The 18,778-nt window shown below is 34.9% G+C and overlaps 1 protein-coding gene across 2 annotated transcripts in view; it reads right to left on the bottom strand.

The window, feature by feature from the left end:
* Positions 1 to 18,778, bottom strand: part of LOC139481216 (organic anion transporter 3-like) — a 54,536-nt gene that overhangs the window by 5,384 nt on the left and 30,374 nt on the right. For both annotated transcript variants that reach the window (XM_071264382.1, XM_071264383.1), the window contains 2 exons: positions 13,302 to 13,384; positions 765 to 882 (listed from right to left, as the gene is read on the bottom strand). In XM_071264382.1, coding sequence (XP_071120483.1) covers positions 765 to 882; positions 13,302 to 13,384 — 201 coding nt within the window. The remainder of the gene's footprint in view (positions 1 to 764; positions 883 to 13,301; positions 13,385 to 18,778) is intronic.

Genomic DNA, 18,778 nt, shown 5'->3' with positions numbered 1-18,778 from the left:
CATGCCACAAACACAAGGTGTCAATATTTTTTTTGTACACCAGATCTAGATTTCGACAATATATGTCTCTTCAGTGATGTTAGGGATCGAAACGGTATTTGGAAGGCCATATAATTTACCCTCAATTTCAGATCGACTCTTGAATTTTAAGAGTCAATATAGGATGAACGGATATATATATTATTAATATATATAACACCTCCCAACACAATAGCTTATTTTGATAAGCTAGAGTTAGAGAAGGGGATAAGGTCTCTGTGCAATGCTAGGCGGTGTAGTCGTAGAAGTTGAAATAAAAAGTACATGTTCCAGCCCCGGCCGGGAGGGAAGTTACGAATCAAATCTACTCTAACATCGTTAGGTTGATTTTCTAGGCACTTCCTCCTCGGCGCCGGGGCTGGAACCTGTACTTTGTGTTTCTTACTTCTACGACAACACCGCCTAACGACAACACCGCCTAGCATTGCGCAAAAACCTTATCCCCTCCTCTAACTCTAGCTTATAAAAATAAGCTTTCGTTTCGGGAGGTGTTACCTTCTTGTAAGAATCAAACAAGGATCTCTGATACAATACACATAGTATTTATTTTCCCGCCATTTCCAAAAAAAAAATAAATATGTCGAAATTGAGGCCAATAACCTATCAATATATTAAGCTCATTTTGATCCATAGCTTATGCTTTTCTGACTTCTAGTATCAATTTTAAATTCAAGATTTTTTTTAATTTCACCATAGTTCATCCTTAATAACTTTTATTACCCTACCTGACAACAGTAGGATATAATTCCGCCGTCAGCAACATAAGCGACATCCAGCCAGTAGCCACACATGCTTTAGATATGAGTGCAAAAATAGTGACAAATGTCTCCTTATCGTTTATATCTGTAATGAATGTAATAATAATAGATGAACACATTCAGACTCTTGACCTAAAAAACAATTTCGTATTGATAAATATACAAATTTGTTACAAAAAAGCAAATAAAGAGCAGGTTTACAATTGGAAACACAAGACGCAAGATGCACGTTTTGTCTATATGTACACGGGTAGTAAGGTCGTCATATCGATGGGCGTTTAGTACAGTGATTTTGTCATAGCTTGGTTAAGTTAGACATGGTTGTGTTAAGAGTTTTTATTGACAATTAATGATACAATATAAACATTCGGATTTTGCGCTAAATGAACCTCTTAATATAAAATTCAAGCTGGTAAGTATCTTTTTTATTGCTAATATGTTAGGACATTACCGTTGTTATCATATAGTTATAATTTGACACAGAATAAAACTTGCGTACGTCAAAATTTATAAGTTGTTGTTCGTTTCTTATGCATAAAGTACAGTTATTTTTTTACTTTCTGTAAGACCCCACATTTCGTTATGGTATGAATCTGCCGTCAATTATTCCCAAAAAAGCCTACATTTGCACACATTTTAAGATCACAGAAAATTCTGTGTCATGGTTTGGTTCACTAGTGTCATGGTTAAGTTCATGTTCGACATGGTTCAGTTATGTGATTCCTATCGTGAATGATGGAAGTGTAACGATTAAAATAAACATACATTATGTACAAGTATCAAAATACTGTTAAACAATATGTTCGCTGATAATTGTTTTCGTGTTTAACCCATTCTGTCCTATTTTGAGTCGATATAGTGTCGCTATTTTCTATGTTTTTGATTTGTACCCAGACGAGTAGATCTGAGTTTTACATATTAAAGATGATCTTTTACTCGCATAAATACATCTATAGGAAAATAAGTCATCTACAGTAAAACTAAGATTTTATCATTATAATTATCATAATTATAGAACAATAAAATTGAGAATGGAAATGGGGAATGTGCCAAAGAGACAACAACCCGACCATAGAAAAAAACAACAGCAGAAGGTCACCAACAGGTCTTCAATGTAGCGAGAAATTCCCGCACCCGGAGGCGTCCTTCAACTGGCCCCTAAACAAATATATACTAGTTCAGTGATAATGAACGCCATACTAATTTCCAAATTGTACACAAGAAACTAAAATTAAAATAATACAAGACTAACAAAGGCCAGAGGCTCCTGACTTGGGACAGGCGCAAAAATGCGGCGGGGTTAAACATGTTTGTGAGATCTCAACCCTCCCCCTATACCTCTAGCCAATGTAGAAAAGTAAACGCATAACAATACGCATTAACATTCAGTTCAAGAGAAGTCCGAGTCTGATGTCAGAAGATGTAACCAAAGAAAACTAGATATCATTGAGATGAGAGCCATCTCTGTGGGCCCCGCTGTGAATAATGTGCATTAAAAAATTGTATCTTTACCATAGGACATGGGTTTGTCAACTGAAATCAAAGTTTTTGACCTTGACCTTTGACCTAGGAAGTTGTAAATAAATTATGACACACCCTTTGGTGTTGGTTTATAAACATGTCAAGTATAAACTTTGAAATGATAACGGTTCTCAAGATATAGAGCGGACACGATCTTTACCATAGGACATGGGGTTGTCAACTGAAACCAAAGTTTTTGACCTTGAACTTTGCCCTAGGCAGTCGTTCATAAATTATGACACACCCTCTGGTGTTGGTTCATATACATGTCAAGTATAAACTTTGAAATCATAACAGTTCTCAAGATATAGAGCGGACACGATCTTCACCACAGGACACAGGGTTGTCAACTGAAACCAAAGTTTTTTTTACCTTGACCTTTGACCTAGGAAGTTGTACATACATCATGACACGCCCTCTGGTGGTGGTTAATAAACATGTAAAGTATAAAGTATGAAATCATAATGGTTCTCTAGATATGGAGCGGACACAAAGTGTTACGGACGGACGGATGGACGGACAGACGGACAGACTGATCACTATAGGGGACCCGCCTTTGGCGGTGCCCTAATAAACAAAATGACAATAATACATAAATAACAACAGACTACTAGCAGTTAACTGACATGCCAGCTCCAGACTTCAATTAAACTGACTGAAATATTATGATTTCATCATATGAACATCAGGCACAATCCTTCCCGTTAGGGGTTTAGTATCATACCATCATAACATATATGAGAAGAACATAACCCGTGTCATGCCAACAACTGGTTTTTGAATAAATGTGTTTATGCAAAGACCCTATAAGTGAATCAATATTAACGCCAAAATATGCAATCTTTAATGACCTGACAACAGTATCGTAACTATATCCCTTTTTAATAAGTCTATTCAAAGGTTTTGTTAGTTTTTGAGGTGAATACTGACACCTTTGTGCTTTATAAAGAATATTTCCATAAAAAATTGGATGTGAAATACCTGAACGTATAAGAAGTCTGCATGTTGAGCTATATTTACGAATGATGTCCTTATACCGATGATAAAATTTAGTAAATGTTTTGACTAGTTTGTGATATCGAAAACCCTGGTGTAATAATTTTTCAGTAATACATAAATTTCTCTCGTTAAAATCGAAAACATTGTTACATACACGAGCGAATCGTACAAGTTGAGATATATAAACACCGTAAGATGGTGACAAGGGAACGTCACCATCTAAAAATGGATAATTAACGATAGGAAATGAAAATCATCTCTTTTATCATAAATTTTAGTATTCAGCTTTCCGTTAGTGATATAGATATCAAGATCGAGAAAAGGGCAGTGGTCATTGTTAGTATTAGCTTTATTTAAAGTAAGTTCAACAGGATAAATTTCTTTAATATACATACTGAAGTCGTCATTATTGAGAGCCAAAATATCATCAAAATATCTAAAAGTATTATTAAATTTGTTTATCAGATGTTGTTTCGATGGGTCTTTGCTTATTTTTGTCATACATTGTAATTTATTATCAGGTTTTTAATTGTACCAAGTGTGCTGGTAAGAAGAATAGACAATTTAGTAGTGGAACAATGGCTTGAAGACGAAATAAATCTATATTTGTAAAAGAAGAGGGACGAAAGATACCAAAGGGACAGTCAAACTCATAAATCTAAAACGAACAACTGACAACGCCATGGCTAAAACAGAAAAACAATAGTACACATGACACAACATAGAAAACTAAAGAATAAACAACACGAACCCCACCAAAAACTAGGGGTGATCTCAGGTGCTCTGGAAGGGTAAGCAGATCCTTCTCCACATGTGGCACCCGTCGTGTTGCTTATGTGATTACAAATCCGGTAAATAGTCTAATTCGGTAGGTCACATTCATGAAAGGGAAGGGGATTGTAGTTACGACGTAAGGAACATATCCGATATCATTTGTGAAACGGTTATTCCATAACGGTCAACCAACTCGTGATGGCGTCCGTAAAATTTACGAAGGGATGTTTTCAACTTTACCATTTGGAACTCTTGGTTTAATAGCTTCCTTGTGAGCAGTAACCCTCTATCAAGTAAATCATGATAGGAAATGCAAGCACGGGAATATCGTATCAAATGGGAGATATATACCCCGTATGCAGGTGCTGCTGGAATGTTGCTACTTAGAAATGGAAAGTTCACAATTGGAAAGCTGAAATCATCTCTTTTGTCGTAACGTTTTGTTTCCAACCGACCCTCATTGTCAATTTCTAGATGTAAGTCAAGATATGAAGCCAACTTAACTGTATCTGTAGTATCCTTTATCTCCAATTCGATGGGATAGATGCGTTCCACATAGTCACCAAATTTTGAATTGTTTAGTGAAAGAACATCATCTATATAACGGAAAGTAAAGTTAAAGGATATTGCTAACTTCTTATCTTTCTTCCTTGGAAGTTCCTGCATGAAGTCAGCCTCATAATAATAAAGAAACAAGTCGGCAAGTAGAGGGGCACAGTTTGTTCTCATTGGGATGCCGACAGTCTATTGAAAAACACGTCCTCCGAACGTTACAAATATGTTGTCAATCAAGAAATCAAGCATCTTGATAATATCGGTTTCAGAGAATTTTTTGTTTGAATCAGAGTGATTCTTTACAAAGTATGATTTATCCCTCCCTAAGACAAGATACTTGTATCTACGTTGGCCATTCTTTTTTATGAAGCAAAGTAATACCAACTCTTTCAATTTGTCTTTTAGTTTGGAATGTGGAATACTTGTGTAAAGAGTAGAAAAGTCAAATGTTTTAATACTGTTACAAGATGAAAGAGAGTTAGATTGTATGTACTCTAAAAGATCTTTGGAATTTTTAAGTATCCACATCTGATTCACGCCACCTCTAGAATAGGCAGTTTCACAATAACTTTGAAGCCCGTCTTTGATTGCTGATAAAATAGATGTTAATAATTTAGAAAGAGGTTTCGTGTAGCACTTGGAAGACCCAGCAATATACCGTTGTTTGTAAGGACACTTATGTAGTTTAGGTATCCAATACAGTGATGGAAGATCCAGTTCTTCATCTTTGGTTGAAATACCAAAGGAACAAAGAACAGACTTATGATTATCCAGGATTTCCTCTTTGGTAAGTGTCGTGAGGGTATATGTTGAGTTTCCAAGTTTGGGGCTTTGTCTGCGGGGACAACAACATATTTATCATGGAGGTCGGATAAGTGTTTAGCAACATTTGGGTCTTTAAAGATTGACGTAGCATGGGCATTGATGGACCCATTCAGTTTCTTAATTCTGATTTGTATTAACGACCTCACTGCCTTAATCCATTCGGATAGAGTGTCTACGTCTTCCTTTTCACGTTTAGCCCATTGCCTGGCATAATCCTCGACTGAGTCCATCAAAATTTTAAAGTTGTATTTCCAATTGATGGATTTAGGCTCACGATATTTCGGACCTTTCGATAACACATTTCGTAGAGAAGTGTTATTAACAATGTTAAGGTCACCGGTAATAACGTGGCCAGCAGGATTATATATGAATTGGGAACTAGCACAAGTGCAATCGGGAGGTTTAGACTTGAAGTCGTCAATATCGAGATTCTGCAAAACGCGTTTGTAATTGAAAATTTAGGTGTTTTGTGTAGCTTCGGAAGCCAGTACATAGTTGGGACTTTCATTGTATTTGGCTCTGCTTGTAAAGCGGTAGCTAAAAGTTTATGTGTGTAACAGATGTCGTTTTCTGAAAATGGAGTCAGTTGGAATGTTGGTGAATTGGTGATTTCTTTTTTAAGAACCTCAATGTAAAATTTACGTCAAACAATAATAATATTATTAGCAGCTTTATCGGCCGGGACAAAAACAAATTTCTTGGCTAGTTCTTTTAGTTTATGTTTGATACGAGAAATAGTTTTTTTTGTGGTTATTGTTAATAGTAAAATGTTCTTTAAAATGTTGAATACGTATATCAACTATCTTCATTACTGAATTAAAAAAAGAGTTCAAAGATTTTTTGTCAGCTTCTTCCCGTTTTATCCATTTCATACAGTAAGTATGGAGTGAGTCGTGGATGATATTACGACACTCATTCCAATTAATAATAGACGGGGGACGATATTTAGGTCCTTTACTGAGGAATGATTTTAACTCTTGGTCTTGAACGATGTTAAGATCTCCTGTTATAACATGGGAAATGGGTTCATAAATATATTCGGAGGTACTACAATTACATGAAGTAGGTGTATTTTCACTGATATTAACATCTTTACACATATAAAGCATATATAAAGACACGAGTAATATATAATAAATGAATTTCAATAATAGCAATTTTTTTAAGTTGGTGTATTCTGAATACACTATGACCTAAGAAAGCACATAGTAATATACAAAAAATAAATACAGTACGATTTCCAATGAGACAACTATCCACCGTAGAACAAATGACGTAAATGTAAGGTCACCGTACGGCCTTCAACAATTAACAAAACTCATACCTTTTAGTAAGTAATTAAAGGCTCCGACAAACAGACTGTAGACTTTATACAATGTCATTCAGAATATGACGTGGTTTTATTAGAACGGAATACATTATCAATATTCATCTTATTGTCTGTGAATTTTCGTCTTGTCGGGTCAGAAATGAGGCTGTACACAGTTTAAATGTACTTGTATTAAGCACAACAGTGCTCATCATTGAATTATTTTCTCAATCCAATGTAATAATGTACTAAATACTTAACCGACAATGCTTTTTCTGATATCGGAACTTTATGGCATACAAGGAAAAAAAGTTTAATGAGTAAAAAAAAAACATAATCCCTTTTATTCGCTCGTTAAAAAGAGCCATTATGGACCTTTTTCTAATTCGAACATGTCATCTTACACACTTTGATATCAATTTTCATATTAATTTCACTCACATTTTTACTACATGAATAAGTTTAAACTGATATTTGAAGACATTATAGTGTCCTCTCGATATGGTTTGTTTAATTTAATCGTTGAGTTATTGTATCCTGGACGGTATCAATTCTAAGTAGGTGGACTCTGACGGCAATTATTACCGTGAGGAATAAAAGTAACGTCTACTTTGAGTTGCAAAACGTAACAGTTAAGCCTCAGTAAGAGCATGTCTTCACTGTCGAGCATCTCTTATTCAGGTCCGACTGAACTTAAATGTTTCAAATAATAAACCTTCTAGTTGTCGAAAGGATAAGAAGGATGAGACGAAGGAAATGGGCAACATCATTGCTTAGTCATGAAAGATATGTATTATTATTATCGCTCACTTTAATTTTCCGGTTACTAGTATCTTGTTCATCCTTTTTATCCAGAACGCTTTCGTTAGGTGTCCGTTTTATCCGTTTGGATGTACATTTGACGTCCGTTCTGTCCGGTACGTTTCCGTTTCTCAGACGTTGCATATCCTGTAAGTGTCCGTTTTAAGCATTCGTTACCCGTCCCTTTTATTTGGTCAGTATACCAACGGACACCGAATGGATACAAATTTTGTCAACGGAAAACTTTTTTTCATCAGTTCGGCATCCGTTAGAGCTATATTGTTAGTGTGACCGGAGCTTTAGATAGTAAAATAATAATCTTTCGGTATTAATTTTCAAATCAGTCCAAAAAATCGCTGTTATCAACCTATGATTCAAAAAGAGGGACGAAAGATACCAAAGGGACAGTCAAACTCATAAATCTAAAACAAACTGACAACGCCATGGCTAAAAATGAAAAAAGACAAACAAACAACAGCACACACGACACAACATAGAAAACTAAAGAATAAACAACACGAACTCCACCAAAAAACTAGTCACTTTCATAAAATTTGGGTATGAATTGTACATATGAGAGCGCCTAAAATGCAGTTCTCAATATAATTATATTTCTAAGAGACACCACTCTATGAAAATTAATTGATCGGCACTAATTTTTGAATTCGTCCAAGATATTGCTAATATAAACCTATGATGCAAGTTCCATAAAATTCGGGCATTTTCTGGAATTGTACATTTAAGAGTGCTAACAATGCAATTTTGAACAAAACTATTATAAAAAAACTTTATGACATTTTATTTGGTCAGTATACCAACGGACACCGAATGGATACAAATTTTGTCAACGGAAAACTTTTTTTCATCAGTTCGGCATCCGTTAGAGCTATATTGTTAGTGTGACCGGAGCTTTAGATAGTAAAATAATAATCTTTCGGTATTAATTTTCAAATCAGTCCAAAAAATCGCTGTTATCAACCTATGATTCAAAAAGAGGGACGAAAGATACCAAAGGGACAGTCAAACTCATAAATCTAAAACAAACTGACAACGCCATGGCTAAAAATGAAAAAAGACAAACAAACAACAGCACACACGACACAACATAGAAAACTAAAGAATAAACAACACGAACTCCACCAAAAAACTAGTCACTTTCATAAAATTTGGGTATGAATTGTACATATGAGAGCGCCTAAAATGCAGTTCTCAATATAATTATATTTCTAAGAGACACCACTCTATGAAAATTAATTGATCGGCACTAATTTTTGAATTCGTCCAAGATATTGCTAATATAAACCTATGATGCAAGTTCCATAAAATTCGGGCATTTTCTGGAATTGTACATTTAAGAGTGCTAACAATGCAATTTTGAACAAAACTATTATAAAAAAACTTTATGACATAAGTTTCATGAAAAATCCGGCAAAAATTGTAAACGTGAGACCGGACGGATGAATGCACAGACGGACGGACGAAAATAGAAACGCCAAATATTTCCACTGATCCTGCAATGCGTTACGCGGGGTAAAAAAAACTACATAAATGTACGATTTGCCCAGCCTTTTTGCCGCTTATGCCCACTGAATTTGGTCAAAAGACTTTTTTCCCTCTTTAGTCAAATAGTAAATTGTGTTATTTTAATTTTTCACAATCGTATTCAAACAAACTATCAATATTAAGGTGCCACAAAGATGTATTAAATTTGAACTAAACCATGACAAATGTAACCAAAATCATGACGAATTTCTACTCTTAACTTAACCATGTCAATCGCTTAACCAAATCATACCAATTCGGATATCTTGGTTATCCTGGGTTAATTTCTTAAAAACAACAATTTCAATTTAGATGGTTTTGACTTACAATATAGATTCAAACATTTAATTTGCTTTTTATTTGCTCATTTGAGAAGAACCGAGACAATTGGTTTGGGAAGTTACATAACTTATCCATGACCAACAAAATCACTGTACTAAACGCTCCTCGATATGATGACCTTACTACCCGTGATGTAACTCATGACAGTTTTATTGCGAACCCAATTGTACCTTTCCATAGATTCACCTGATAGTTACCTGTCCATTTAAGCTTTTGGCAGTTCAATTATCTCATTGAACAAATACAACAGATATTGTTCTCTGTTTAGTTTATTCACTGCCACTTTTAAATTTCTTCTAAGAGAAATCTATCACTCATTGATTAATTTACCTGAGTAAAAAAATGATCTGCTAAATTGATGGAAATAACATGTTTACTATTAATTATAAACTGCATATGAGTTGGAATTTATTATATTTTCAATCTGTTGAATGTAAACACTAATACAAACATTCATAAAAGTTGATTTTTGAAAAAAAAATCAACATTATTCCTATTTAAAAAAAAAATGACAAAAAAACTTAAAAATGATGATGTTTATATATTTATGCCTTCTTAAAAGTATTCTATAACTAAACACAAACTACAAAATGCAACTTTTGACAGGAACAATATTATTTTTTTTAAAACAAACATTATATGATTAGATTAGTATTTATTTTGAACAGATTGAAAAAAAAAATTATTAATGTTGAATACACACAAAATCATATGCAGTTTTTATACGACCGCAAACAAAATTTGCATTGTATAAAGCTATCATGTCGTCGTCGTCTGCGTCGTCCAAAGACGCATTTAGTTTCCGGACAATAACTTTAGTTTTAGTGAATGGATCTCTATAAATTTTTACCAGAAGGTTCAATACCACTAAGGGGAGGTCAATAGATTTTTGGGATTATGGTCCCAATAGTTTTGGAATTAGGTGCTAAAAAGGGGGTCCAAAATAAGACTTTTTTGTAGTTTTCAAACACTTACTTGTGTTTAAGTGTATGAATTTCTCTGAAATTATACCACAAGTTTCCATACCACGAAGAGATAGTTGGAATTGATTTTGGGGGTTGTGGTCCCATTAGTTTAGGAAAGAGGGGCAAAAAGGGGGCCCAAAATCAGCATTTTTGTAGTTTTCAAACAATAACTTGTGTTTAAGTGTATGAATTATACCACAAGTTTCCATATCATTAAGGGATAGTTAGGATTGACTTTTGGGGGTTATGGTTCAAAATGTTTGGGAATTAGGGGCAAAAAAAGGGGAAAAACTAGGTTTTTCTGGTCAATGGACAATTAAGACAATTTAAAAGCCGTGTAAGGGAGGTAATTCAAAAGCATTTAACATACAATGTTGGGTATGTTCGGATTAACCTCCCTTACACTACTTGTAAATTATGTATAAAGAAATGTCAGGATTTGAACTAAATGCAAAAAAGAGGGTGGTTATAATTTTCAATATTTTCCCCCAAATTTCTCAAATTTCAAATTTTTGAAAAGTTTGAAGAAGAAATCTTTAATTGCACAATATTGTGTAATATATTTGTAAGATATTGACATTTGTTGTGTGTAAGAAATCCATATTATGTCAAAAATTTGATCACAATCCAAATTCAGACCTGTATCAAGCTTGAATGCTGTGTAAATATTTGTCCCAACTGTTCAGGGTTCGACCTGTGCGGTCGTATACATCTGCGCCCTTCGGAGCACCTGGTTTAAAAATAGTAAACATGTTATTTCAATCAATTGAACAGACAATTTTTACTCAGGTAGATTAATCAATGAGTGATAGATTTCTCTTAGAAGAAATTTAAAGGTCCCAGTGAATAAACTAAACAGAGAACAATATCTGTTGTATTTGTTAATGGGACAAATGAACTGCCAAAAGTTTAAATGGACAGGTAACTATTAGGTGAATCTGTGGAAAGGTATTATTGGGTTCGAAATAAATACACCCTCAAAGATGTGTTTTAGACTTGTCTAGTAGAAAGTTATCTTCTATTATTACACTTCATGTTAAAATGCCATATTTTGATTGGCTTACACGAGGGTGTTAATTTACTCTATCACATGGCTGAGCGGGTAACAGTTTTTTTTTAATGTCACCCTCTGGTCTGGACCAATCAAAATCGATAATTTAAAGGACAAAGAATTGAATTTACATCAAGTAATTAAATACAATGCTGAAGTTCTGCGTATTGGCGCAGATTTTAGTATTTGACTGTCAAAATAAAAACAAAATAAAACACCTTGTCTCATTTTTGTTGTTTTCTAAAGCCTCGGTCACACCTTACCGAATAGCACGAACGGACGCCTAACGGATGAAAATAAAAGTTGTCCGTTGACAAAATTGTTATCCGTTTGGAGTCGGTTGATGTACTGACCGAATAAAATGGACGTGTAACGAATGCATAACGGACACACACCGGATATGCAACGTACCAGAAACGGAAACGTACCGGACAGAACGGATGTCGAACGTACACCCAACGGACGAGTACCGCATAAAACGGACACCTAACGGAAGCGTACCGGATAAAACGGATGAACAAGATATACGGAAAAATTAAAGGCGACAATAATAATACATGTAAATTGTATAAATATTCAAAATGTTTCTGGGTAACTGGTTTTGGTTTGTACTTCAAAAGGCCGCCAAAAGGCATTGTCTGGCCTGAATAAGAGCCGATTGATTGTGAAGACGTGACTTTACTCTAAGATCGATTATGAATAATAAGAATTCATGAATCTTAAGAAATCTGACATACCAATAATTGACATTTCTGACGCGAAATTTTCAATTGGCATTTATCCGTTTCAGCTCCCTTCATCATCCGTTTTATCCGTTATACGTCCGGTAGAAGTCCATTTCTCATTCGTTCAACATCCGTTTTATTCTTTTAACGTCCGGTAGAAGTCCGTTGGTGAATTTATATTCCAGACCTCCAACGGATGTATAACGGACACGTAACGGATACAAAACGGAAACGAAACGGACGAGTACCGTACAAAACGGACGCCTAACCAACGGAAACAAAACGGACGAGTACCGTACAAAACGGACGCCTAACGGACGTTCAACGGACATTTTATCCGTTGGACGTCTGTTGAAAGTTTTGAACATGCTCAAAATTTTTCCACCGGACATAAAGGTTGTCGACGGATAAAACGTACGCTTAACGGACATGCAACGGATATGGACGGACGTCTAACGGATAAGAACGGACGTCTAACGGACATAGACGGATTGAAAGAAAGTTATCCGTTAGGCGTCCGTTCGAACTATCCGGTAAGGTGTGACCGAGGCTTTATACCCGTAACGTTGTTATGTACGCGACGTTATAGAAAAAACTTTTAAAATAAAATTGATCTGTAAAAGACAATAATAATAGGACTTTCAGTATACTATATTAAATAACACATAGCTGAGAGGGTGATAGAGCAGATTATTACCCCTCGAAAAAGCATTGTCAACCTTTGCTGCGCCGCGGTTGACAATATTTTCTCGGGGTAACCAGGTAACAATCTGCTTTATCACCCTCTCAGCTATGCATTATTTATATATTAATGTCAAACTTTTCTTTTATTTTTTTCAACAAATACGCTGTGGGTTTTATCAAAAACTGTTGCATTTCATTTGCATTTTCATTTGAATCACTCTAATGCATTTTCGACTCAATATGCAATCTGTCTCACTCTGATTCGACCTTAATCATCATTTATGAAATTTCAGATGTCGAAAAAAGTCTCAATAAAATTCATTAGAATAAATACAGCGGACACTAAGATAACTACACACAATACATGTCATTTCTTATTCGGCTATATACAATTTAAACGGTGTATGTTACCTAATATTTGTAATATGCCAACAATGACCCCCGAACATCCACCAATAACAAAGAACATCGAGATTGTCCATTTCCTTCCAATGCTGTGGATATTAATGATAAGGGTTATAACATTTACCGATTAAGGGGCTCAACGAATGGTATGAAGTACTCATGCAATCTTTTCATTTTCACTAAGCCGTTATGTCCACAAACCTTGTTGACCGTAAGTCGCTAAACCCGAATGTCACAAACGCAGGTGACCATAAGTAATTTCACACTTTTAGATTTCTAATTATGTACTCATAAGATATGGCTGATAATGGTGGCCTTGTGCTGTTTTCTGCTTTTTGGTCCGGTTATTGTCCTTATTTCTAACTGTTTTAGCATCGTTTTCATATTGGAAACCAGGCGCTGGCCATTCGATGTCGTTTTCATATAGAATTGATAAACTTTAGTTTTATAAACATATTCCTGAATTGACTTCATAAATATAGCACTTTCAATTGTTTGATCAGGATTTTATTTACTTTGTTCTTTTCTTTATTGTTGTTGGGGAGAGTCTGCATCATCACAAAGAATTCTGCTGAAAGGAGATTTTAACCAGAGGCTCTAGGTGGCACTTTGTAAACACACACGGCTGGTAATCTACACACGCAGAACATTGGGTTCTGCAATGAAAACCGTGAGAGGATTTTCCGGTTGTGCTTGAGTGGAGTAATTGTCACCGCTTCAAAAGGTATGTACATTTCTAAATTTCAATTTTCTTATTCAACTGATCAAAATATTGAAAATCAGAGAATGCTATGCTGTGGTGAATACTTTAACGAAGAGATACATGTATCATTTACTGTTGTACGTAGAGTTGAACTCCTACAAAATCAGTTGCCCCACGAGAAATTGCCTAAAAAAGTGACATTTCAATTTTGAAATGGTTTTATTTACAGACCTACAAGTTCAATTTAAGTTTTTTTTTAGGGCAATGGGTATGAATGTTGTTTTTGGCGGAGTGTCCGCTGTCCGGTGTTGATAGACGTCTTAATAATTCCAAAAACTACATTTTTTCATTAAGTCATGCGAGAGGGGATCGGTTCTGATTGAGGACATCGTGAATGCGTGAGGGGAAGTACAAACATTTTTTTTAATCTTTGGCTTTGTGACTTTTGTTGACTCAATAAATGTGATCAATGCTGATTAAAAGCACAGATTTATCCTTATACTTTAATAGATAAAAACTGATCACTGATTCAATGAAATCAAACTATTAATTTCAGAAAATGCCATTGTTCAAAGGAAAAAGGAAAAGAGGACTGAAATTGACTGTCTACAAAAAGCCATGGAGATACAATTTATCCCCGTCCTCGAAGCGAACTAAACCCTCTGGGAGTAGCCCTGTCGTCAAATATACGTCACAGAGATCACCACATATATTTAAGAAAAGTATATCGCCGATCAAAACTTCAACACCTATATATATTAGACCTAATCTGTTCAGCTAAAATCACGAAATTTTCGAAACAAAAATGGCAGATATACAGAATTTATTATTCACGAACATCGATGAAAGCCAAGATAATCTCGAGGAAGACCATAAGGAAGAGTATGTATTTGATAACGAAGAAGATATATAAGAAGAAAGAGAAGAAGACCACGTAGTAGACCACGAGAAAGACCACATGGAAGACCTTGAGGAAGAATATAAAGTTTTTCAAAGTGCTTTAGATAAACTCTCAGACGTAGGGAAATTAAACAACATTGCATTCGACCTGTTTTTGGACATTGTTGAGTAGTTTGAAAAGGACGAATCCAGACGAATGAGATATATATATACTCACCAACATATCTGTAGTATTTTTGGTTATCGTTGACAACATTTTTTCTTTTATTCTTCGTGAAACATATTATTAAACCTAGGTTCCCACAATTTATTTCATAATTCAATCTCATAAATTGTTCTAAGCACACATAATAATTATTATGTGTTTTTTATGGAACGCCATGACTGTCTTCTGATGTTGATTGTTTAATATGTTTGGTGCTTTATGCATTATGTTCAGTAGTATGTATATTATGTTCAGTAGATATCCTATTATGTTCAGTAGTTATTACATTATGTTCAGTAGTTATTACATTATGTTAGGAGTTTTTACATTATATTCGGTGCTTTAGTTATTATGTTCAGTAGTTTCATTATTACATGCAGTGGTATTTAAATTATGTTCGGTACTTCTGACGTTATATTCAGTACCTTTTTCATTATGTTCAGTACTTTCGACATTATGTTCAGTAGATTCAATATTATTTGCAGTACATCATGTAATAGCTTCAGTAGTCCCGCTTTCTTTATATTCAGTACATTATTCATTATGTTCAGTAAAAGCATCTGTATTATATTCGGTTCGTTCAACTTTATGTTCAGTGGTTGTATCATTATGATGATGTAGTAAAAGTGGTTGTATCATTATGATGATGTAGTAACAGTCGGGAAGTCAATAACGGAAATTGTCGGAAAAAAACGAACGCGGATATTTTTGACGGACGTTTAATTCATGAACACCTTTACATGATTAAATGAAAATGAAAGAAATGGAAACAGTTTTAAATCGGTGTGGTTTACGTTTCCAAGTTGGCATTTTTCACCAGGAAACATAACTCCTGACTTTATTTGTAAGTTGTCGCTACAAGATTTCGCATATTTAGGTACATGTATGAACGACAGGAGAAAAATAATGGAATTAAGAATAGTTTGTGTTCATTTCAGCAGCAATATTTTGACTAAGATAGCTCGAACAAATACCTAACGGATAACTTAATGTCCGCTAGACGTCCGTTTTTATCTGTTAGACGTCCGTCCATATCCGTTGCATGTCAGTTTAGCGTACGTTTAATCCGTCGACGTCCGTTCTGTCTGGTGGAAAATTTTGAGCATGTTCAAAACTATGAACTGACGTCCATTGGATGAAATGTCCGTTGAACGTCCGGTAGGCGTCTGTTTTGTACGGTACTCGTCCGTTTCACTTCCGTTTTGTATTCGTAACGTGTCCGTTATACATCCGTTTGAGGTCTGGCAGATAAATTCACCAACGGACTTCTAACGGACGTCTAACGGATAAAACGGATGTTGAACGAATGTGAAACGGACTTCTACCGGATGTATAACGGATTAAACGGATGATGAACCGATCTTAAACGGATAAATGCCAATTGAAAATTTCGCGTCTGAAATACCAATTAGCCTTTCTTAAGATTCATGAATTCTTATTATTCATAATCGATCTTAGAGTAAGGGCACGTCTTTACAATCAAGCAGCTTTTATTCAGTCCAGACACTGCCCTTTGGTGGCACTTGCCTGTGGTTTAACGGATAAAATTGATGTTGAACGAATGTGAAACGGACTTCTACCGGACGTATAAAGGATAAAATGGATGATGAACGGATCTGAAACGGATAAATGTTAATTGATAATTTCGTGTCAGGATTGTCAATTATGGGTACGTCAGATTTCTTGAGGTTCATGAATTCTTATTATTCATAATCGATCTTAGAGTAAGGGCACGTCTTCACTAGCAAGCTTCTCTTATTCAGGCAAGACACTGGCCTTATGTGGTATTTTGAAGAACAAATCAAAACCAAATACACAGAAACATTTTGATTATTTACAAGATTGTATTTTTATTGTCGCCTTTAATTTTTTCGGATTACTGTAGAAGGGGATAATTTTTCTTAATTGGCTTAAATTTAGAGGGGAATACAAAAGATTTTAAGCTTTCATGGGTAAGAAATGAGGAGCCGCAAAGCACCCATCACCTTTAACCGGTAAAAAAATTAGAAGTCTCTTTCGTAATTGTCTCTTTTTATTTTGTTATTCATTGGAACGCTTTATATCAAAGGAGAAAAAGGGAGGGTAAGCACACAATTGATCATGCCAAGAAATTACCTCCGTTGAAATTCTGCAAACATCACATAGAGCAAATTACATGGAAGATTAATATTGACCATTCGGTATATAGCTGTGTTCTAAATGACACGTGCATGGAGGTCCTAAATTAATTTGTTGAATGAAATCAAATCTTTAAATACTAATGGGTGCCGTAGGCTGTCGACCGGAATTTTTTGCTCGGATTTCTTGGCATGTAACAGATAGAAAACTCAGGATTAGAATTCATAGAACAAAAAAGGGGCAGTGGCAAATATTTCATGTATATTTTGAAAACAGAGATTTACCCCGGCACCCTTTGCCATAAAACTTTCTTTTTCTTATTTGTGCCTTCGGACTTAGGCTATTTCTTTCTTTGCGGGCGTATACTCCAAGCAAACAACATGCATGTGTATAACGGCACTTTAGATTTTCGTATTAAATAAAGAAAGTTGCCGGTCCGGTGCATGAACAGATTGGTTAGAAAGCAAGGTTTTAATTTTAATTAGATTGGAAAGCTTAATTCGAGGGTTGAAAATAGAGAGCATCAAAAAGGGGGGGGGTAGTCCACAGGGAATATTTTTAAAACAGTTAAATCGATTTCAAGCAGGGATTCCAGTGCTCCTTTGGGAATGAAAAACTTGCTATTACTCAGTCAAAATATTGCTGCTGAAATGAACACAAGCTATTCTTAATTCCATTATTTTTCTCCTGTCAGTCATACCTAAATATGCGAAATTTTGTAGTGACAACTTACAAATTGAGTCAGGAGTTATTTTTTTCTTGTGAAAAATGCCAATTTGGGAACGTAAACCACACCGATTTAAAACTGCTTCCGTTTCTTCCATTTTAATTCAATCACGTAAAGGTGTTCATGAATAAAACGTCCGTCAAAAATATCCGCCTTCGTTTTTTCCCGACAATTTCCGTTATTGACTTCCCGACTTTTACTACATCATCATAATGATACAACCACTGAACATAATGTTGAACGAACCGAATATAATACAGATGCTTTTACTGAACATAATGAATAATGTACTGAATATAAAGAAAGCGGGACTACTGAAGGTATTACATAATGTACTGCAAATAATATTGAATCTACTGAACATAATGTCGAAAGTACTGAACATAATGAAAAATGTACTGAATATAACGTCAGAAGTACCGAACATAATTTAAATACCACTGCATATAATAATGAAACTACTGAACATAATAACCAAAGCACCGAATATAATGTAAAAACTACTGAACATAATGTAATAACTACTGAACATAATAGGATATCTACTGAACATAATATACATACTACTGAACATAATGCATAAAGCACCGAACATATTAAACAATCAACATCAGAAGACAGTCATGGCGTTCCATAGTTTTTTCATGAACAATGTAGCCTTATTTAGGTAAGTTTCAACGACTCATAGCTTGAATGTAAAGATACATACCTTTTGAAGCGGTGACAATTACTCCACTCAAGCACAACCGGAAAATCCTCTCACGGTTTTCATTGCAGAACCAAATGTTCTGCGTGTGTAGATTACCAGCCGTGTACAGCTGTTTCTCAAA

The sequence above is a fragment of the Mytilus edulis genome, chromosome 7 (genome assembly GCF_963676685.1).
Source record: "Mytilus edulis chromosome 7, xbMytEdul2.2, whole genome shotgun sequence".
NCBI lineage: Eukaryota > Metazoa > Mollusca > Bivalvia > Mytilida > Mytilidae > Mytilus > Mytilus edulis.
This window is presented reverse-complemented; position numbering and strand designations above follow the sequence as displayed.